Source organism: Brassica oleracea, chromosome C6, assembly GCF_000695525.1.
Source record: "Brassica oleracea var. oleracea cultivar TO1000 chromosome C6, BOL, whole genome shotgun sequence".
Classification (NCBI taxonomy): domain Eukaryota; kingdom Viridiplantae; phylum Streptophyta; class Magnoliopsida; order Brassicales; family Brassicaceae; genus Brassica; species Brassica oleracea.
This window is the reverse complement of record NC_027753.1, coordinates 20,982,610-20,989,950: the sequence shown is the minus strand read 5'-3', so window position 1 is coordinate 20,989,950 and position 7,341 is coordinate 20,982,610. Positions and strand designations below refer to the sequence as shown.

Genomic DNA, 7,341 nt, shown 5'->3' with positions numbered 1-7,341 from the left:
AAAAAAAATGCAATGTATATCAATAAAATATAAAACCATAGTTTTAATCTATATAAAATAAAAAATAATAATAGTACTGAATATTCAGTTATAAATATACAAAAAATAATACTATAAATTATCTTTATGCATTGAGATTTTTTATTAAAGATATAGCACATATTGAAATATATTTTGTCAATTATTTATGAAGTATTGAAAATAATTAATATAATATTTTTTTGTAAACTTAATTCATGTGTATTTTTAAAGTTTTAATATAAAATCATTTCAAAATTATTATAAATGAATAAATGCTTTATTTCAAATTTAAATCATATAATTTTTAGAACTAATTTTTTTTAAAAATTATATATATATACATATATAAATATATATGTATATATATATAACAAAACAAATATATATGTATATCCATATATAAATATAAATATATGGATATACATATGATTTAAATTGACACTTATTGAGAAACGTATATCCATATATAAATATAAATATATATGTATATAAATATATAAAATAAGAGGATTAAGAAAAAAACAAAAAGGACATCTATGCATTTCGAAAATCCATACAAAATAAGAGGATTAAGAAAAAAAAAAACAAAAAGAAAGATTGAAAAGGATCCATTAAATTCTTTTATATGTATATATTTCTTTTGGTTTCCATAACAAAATCTACCAACAGAAATTACACATAAAGGTCTATGTTTTTATTCAGCAAAAGCAACAAAAAAAACGTAAAGGATCCAAGACTATTTTCTCTAAGGTCCATGCTGTTATTAGCGAGTCCTAGGTTAGAGTATGCCCACTCAATTTAGTGGGTATCTAGATTGTTTTTCAAAAAAAAATTGGAGAAGGATGAAGATCTGTTCCCATATCTCTAACGTTTACATGAAACCTATGAAAACATCTCCCTCCATTTGCCATCAAATATATGATTGAATTATTTAATTTACATATAGAAAGATAATTAACCAAGTGATCTTGGCCTAGTGGTAAAGGGGTCACAGCTGTGAGTACCGCCCTGGATTCGATTCCTCTTGGCCACCTGGGGCGCCGCCTTAAGTGGTAAGAAAACGTAGATCCTCCGGACCTCGTAGTGATTAGTTTTTGGGCCTATAAAGCATTTGGAACCACACTACGGTAAAAAAAAAAAAAAAAAAAATAGATGCATGGGTTGCTCTTACATGTGAAGAAAACTCACACTTACAAGACTTTTCAAAGCATAAATTTAGTGAGATATGCATGAACGGTGATTTAATGTTATATAACATTCCAAAGCTAGTGATGATATGACGCGATGACTTTTTGTTTCATTTCATTGACTTAAATCACCATTCCCTCTATAAATTAGGCGCAAAATGCTATGGTTTTAAGCATCTAAACATACAGAACTCGAAATTATAAGATCATCTTTAATTGTTATTTCATGAAGATGTCTAGTGATCAATCGAGGTTCTTAGCCTCACTACCATTGTTATTGCTTCTTCTTAGCTTCTTAATGGCTTCCTTCTTCCACACGGCAGGTTTAGCTACCTTCTTTAACCTATCGATCGATAATATCATTATAAATCTTATTTCTATTAATAATGATTATTAATTTGATATACATATATGTAGCTGCGCAAATCGGAGTGTGCTACGGGAGAATAGGAAACAACCTGCCACGTCCGGCTGATGCGGTGGCGCTTTACCAGAACCGTAACATCCGTCGCATGCGGCTTTACGATCCTAACCAAGAGGTTCTCTCCGCTCTACGGGGCTCTAACATCGACCTTCTGCTCGATGTTCCCAACCCTGATCTCCAGCGTATCGCCTCCAGTCAAGCGGAAGCTGACACGTGGGTCCGCAACAACGTCCGCAACTTCAACGGTGTAAGGTTCCGTTACATCTCGGTCGGGAACGAGGTGCAACCCTCGGACCCAACCTCGAGGTTTGTCCTCCCCGCCATGCAGAACATCGATAGAGCGGTTTCAGGCCTCGGGATCAAGGTCTCCACAGCTATAGACACCAGAGGCATTAGCGGGTTTCCTCCTTCGAGTGGTACGTTCACACCTGAATTTAGAAACTTTATCGCGCCAGTGATAGCTTTCTTGGTGAGCAAGCAATCTCCTCTACTCGTGAATGTGTACCCTTACTTCAGCTACATCAACAACATGAGAGACATCCGTTTGGACTATGCTCTGTTCACTTCACCGTCCACTGTAGTCAATGATGGGTCAAACGCATACCGAAACCTCTTCCACGCACTCGTAGACACTGTTTATGCGGCATTGGAGAAAACAGGAGGAGGATCGGTGGAGATTGTGGTCTCAGAGAGTGGTTGGCCGACAGCTGGAGGAACCGCGACAAATGTGGATAATGCAAGGACTTATGTGAACAATTTGATACAAACTGTGAAGAGTGGATCGCCTAGAAGACAAGGGAGACCTATCGAGACTTATATATTCGGTATGTTCGATGAGAATCAGAAGAGTCCTGAGTTTGAAAAGTTCTTTGGAATGTTTCTTCCCAATCAACAGCCCAAGTATGGCGTCAATTTCAACTAATATCCTCGAAGACACTTCATTAGAGTGTTATGAACTGAATTGAATTCGAGGGCTTGTATTGATAAGGATTCCAAAAAGTGGGAAACATGTAACAATAATAAGAAATAATATTGTGACAAGAAAAATAATAAAATGATCATATACATACATACAAGTATGTTTTGCATCTATTTTCAACATATATCTAGAAAACCACTTGTGTAGGAAACTCACATTTTCGAAGCATAGATAAAGAGAGAGATATTGGTAAGTAATACCAATACCTCGCTTGATTTTATACTTTGAAGTTTAAGAATGCGAGTTCTCTATGCAAGTGGCTTTCTAATTATGTATATATATATTTATATGAAGTAAAACATATATAATAGGTGATGTGATACAATGAAAGTAGATTCATTCGCTAACTTGAATATCTCCCTCCTGCTCAAATGATGTGTCATATTGTAAGAATTTTTTATATTTAAAGTCACATTTCCATTTTTTAATTACACCTAGAGTCATTTTGGACTTGCAATACACTTTCTTGTGTGTGAATGAATTTTATATCCCTAACTAAAGAGAATCCAAAGAATATGAAAAAATCAATAAATCATAGTGAAACCTGAATAATACAACACATGTTTCAATTTTAATTTCTTGCTTATTTTACCAATTTATCTTCATTTTTCTCTCTCCATAGATATTATGTTTCTCACTTAAAAACACACACATAAAGACGCTAAAATTTAATTTATCTAACTGTTTATCTAATTATATATATAAATATAAAATACAGTTATTTATTATATATGTTTTGAAATTTTGGATAACTAGGATCTTTTGTCCATAAAACCTTGTCCACAAATCTTTGTCCATGTAGTTCTGTCCATAAAACTTAATCCACAAAATCTTGTCCATAACTTTCGATTGTGTGTTGAAAAAAGATTGTAAAAACAAGTTCAATTCACATGAACTAAATGTTCATTGCATAATAAACAAATTTTAATTATATACTATTCTTTATAACTTGTCCACAAAAACAAATGTATGATATGCAATCTATTGTAACTTTGACACAGAAACTTCTTCTATTTTGAAATCACTCTCCCCTACTTCTTTTTGTTCCCGAATCCATGAACCCTAATTTCCCCTACTTCCTCTCATTCCTAAATCTGTGAACACTAATTACTCATGCTTACTCTTGGTGTCTCCCTCCTTTTTCTTATGTGAAACTCTTTTTTTTTTTTTGTGTGAAAACTCTCCTTCTCTGTTCGTGAATCGACAAACAGCTAAGCGGTATTGTTTTCGAGCCAGTTGTGGTGGTGAAGAAGGAACTCGATTCCGTGCCTTCAAGTCCGCAGCTTTTGCTACTCCCCTGACCGTGAAGCCATGATGAATGTTTTCGCTTGCTTGATCTAGTCCACAACTTGTCGTGAGTGTTTTGTTGATGTTTTGGTAACATGAATTCATGTACATGTTTTTTTTCTTTTTGTTACATAAGTATATATCCACATTTTTTTTGTCTTGTCCACATGAGTCACTGTCCACATTTTTTTTTTGTCCACAAGAATCCATGTCCACCCATGTTTTCTTTTGTTAACATGACCACATGAGTGTATGCCTAAATTTTTCTTTCTTTTTTTTTGGTGAGAGTTTTGGTAACACAAATCTATGTTTACGTTTTGTGGTATTAAAACAGAGAAGTTTGTCCACGTCTTAACATCCATGTCCACATTTTTTTTATGTCCAATCATTTTTATATAATTATTGAAATATATAAAATACATATATGAAAGTGGATATTAAAATGTGTAGAAAAAAAAATTACAATTTATTATAACAATCATGTTTGTTTTATATATCTGAAATTTGAGAAAAATCAATATAAGCAAAAGTCTCATATTAAAATGCTACGATCAAAAAGCAAGTATAGATCAAGCGAGGTTTATATTTTTGTTATCACACATTTCTAAATGAGGTTACTTTTCGCCACCAAATATGCCCTATAAAACAATTTCGCCTCCAAACGCCTAAATCAATTACTCATCTTTAGAGTGATTATTTGTGACATAAATTGTTAACTTAATGAACTCGATTTCATATATGTACACAACTCAAGAAGTAGCTACAAAAGATTGCCGAAAGATTCTACCGTTATGAATCCAAAGTGTAACATAAGTACACAACTACTTCTTAAGAATTGTGTACATATATGAAACCAAAGTGTAACACAAGTACACAACTCAAGAATGCCGAAAGATTCTACCGTTATGCCACTTGGAAGATGTTGATTACGAACCATATGCTCAGCTAATGTATCATTCTCTTTTGCAGGATAGGATACAACCAATTCCTTGTCCTTTACTTCAACATTAGGAGATGCTCTCAAGAGTGGAACTTGTAATAAGGCACAGTAACACATTGTTTCTTCTTGCTTCATCCATTGCTCTTCTTCTAGTTCAAGAGCATCTGGTGCTAACATCTCTGCCTTCAGAACAATATCTTTGATCTTCTTCTTTTAGTAAAAATAGCCCTGATGTACTACTTAAAACAAGATTTTACACAAATGCCATCAAACCAAACAAAAATTCACAAAAATAACAGATGATCGGTTCACCCCCTGGCATTAGTCGAAGGTATTCCAAACTCGGGTCAGACAGTGTGGTAGCCAGTCCACTCTGTAGCACTAAGTGCGTTCCAGAAGAAAAATACAAGTATGCATGTTTTACTTCATATATACTAATTACTTACTTCATACATAATTAGAAAGCCACTTGCATAGAAGACTCGCATTCTTAAACTTCAAAGTATACATCAAGCGAGGTATTAGTAAATAATAATAGGTGATATGATACAATGAAATTAGATTCATCGCTAAAACTAAATAGAAAAAATGTGGAAACCCCTAGAGGCTCTGGCGACTCCTTTGGTGATCTTCCATGGCGGCTTGAGCAAATCTCACGTTATGTGAGGTTTGTCTCATCTCCTGATCTGATTATCCATTGATATTTGATCAGCCTTGGACACGTCTTCACGCCGACTTCACGTCCGAGACCTTCGGTGGCGACTCCAATGGCGATTATTTGTGACGGCTTGAGCTGATCTCCGTTGAGATTTGCTCATCTTCTTGTCTTGTTATTCATTGATAACAGATCACTTTGACGTCATCTCTGCTATCATCATTTCTGGTTCATCTGAGATTGAAGGAAGTCTTATCTTTGTGGGACTTTGTGTTTCGTTTTGGCGTACGTGCTGGATATGTGTTGATCAGATCGTCGCATGATAAGGGTGAGCAACACGATCTGTGGCTAAATATTTGTTTGCTTGACTGCGTTGGTAGTTAAAGGACGTGAAGACGAAGATCCCGAGCTTGAGCTTGACGACGACAAACGAGTACAACCTTGACGAGTATCCTTTGAGATTTCGATCTTCATCACTGATCCTGATTCCTGACGTTCCTTGACGTACGTTAAGACCACCCTGTTTTCGTAAGCAGGATCATTAAGACACAGTATAAGATGACGAGCATATCGGCTACTTGATATGACAGATCTTTGAGTTTTGCCTTCGTTGATCTCTTAGTTCTTCGGCTTTAGAACTTATTGTCCAGGGATCTGAAGAATTGTTTATCATCGGACTCATCATGACTTAATCCAGGGATCTGAAGAATTGTCTTCTCTCCTAATAGAAGCGGCAACCCTTTGGCACTTGTTGTAATCATGCTTACGCTCATCTCTTGGTGTTATTCATTCTGATCAGAGTAGAAACATTCCGAAACAAGATTTGCTTTAGCCTTTGCTACTTAGCTTTGTTTTCAATTTTGTTATTAAAAAAACAAAAACAAAAACAAAAGAGAATTTCATTGAATTCTTGTTAAAGTATGGACCGACGAAACATTGAATATTATTCAGCCATAGATGATACTGGTTTGGGGAAATACCATATTTTATCCTGTCTTTACCTGTAAAGACACTCAGTTAGAACTGTCGAAGGATTGAAAATGACCTCACAATTCACGCTTCAAGGAGATGCATCAAAAGTATTGTCCATGAATACTATTCTTTTCTGAAACGAAGAATAAGAAACCTTTGTTGCAGAACATTAAGGCTGGCCTAGGATTTGATCGTTTGTTTACCATTGAGCCATTTGGACTCAGCGGTGGTTTATCTTTATTTTCTATGGATGAATTTCAAGTTAATGTTTTATTTTCAAATAACAGAATAATTGACATCGAGGCGGCCATTGATGGAATAAAAGTCTTTATGACATTTGTTTATTGTGACCTTGTGTTAGAACATAGACATCAAGTTTGGAAACGTCTTACGCGTTTCTCAATGACACGAAATAGACCTTGGTTTATGATTGGAGACTTCAATGAGATCACTGAACATAATGAAAAAAGGGGGCAGACGACGCCCTGATAACGCCCTGATAGCTCGTTTCTACCATTTAAGCATATGTTGAGTGGTTGTGATATGCTGGAGTTTCCATTCTCGGGGAATATGTTATCATGGGTATGAAAACGAGCTGGAAGCACAGTTGTCAGATGCCGACTTGACAGAGCAGTTGGAAATGAGGATAGGCATAAGAATTTTCCTCACTCTGCGGTAAAGTACATGAGGTTATGGGGATCGGATCATCGTCCGGTCCTAGCAGATATTCTCACAAAACCAACAAAAAAATAAAAAAAATTCAAATTTGATAAGAAATGGTTGGATAGTGAGGAACTAAGGCATGTCATTCTTGAGGAATGGAAGTCTTCAGATCTCCCTCCTGACGCAAACATAATGGAGCATATTTCGAGTTGT

At 35.0% G+C, this 7,341-nt stretch overlaps 1 protein-coding gene across 1 annotated transcript; it reads left to right on the top strand.

Moving 5' to 3' along the window:
* The first annotated feature begins 1,368 nt into the window (after positions 1-1,368).
* Positions 1,369-2,708, top strand: LOC106296725 (glucan endo-1,3-beta-glucosidase, acidic isoform-like). Its single transcript, XM_013732946.1, has 2 exons — positions 1,369-1,531; positions 1,626-2,708. The coding sequence occupies exons 1-2, from the start codon at positions 1,435-1,437 to the stop codon at positions 2,552-2,554; spliced, it is 1,026 nt and encodes a 341-aa protein (XP_013588400.1). The 5' UTR covers positions 1,369-1,434; the 3' UTR covers positions 2,555-2,708.
* The last annotated feature ends 4,633 nt before the right edge of the window (positions 2,709-7,341 follow it).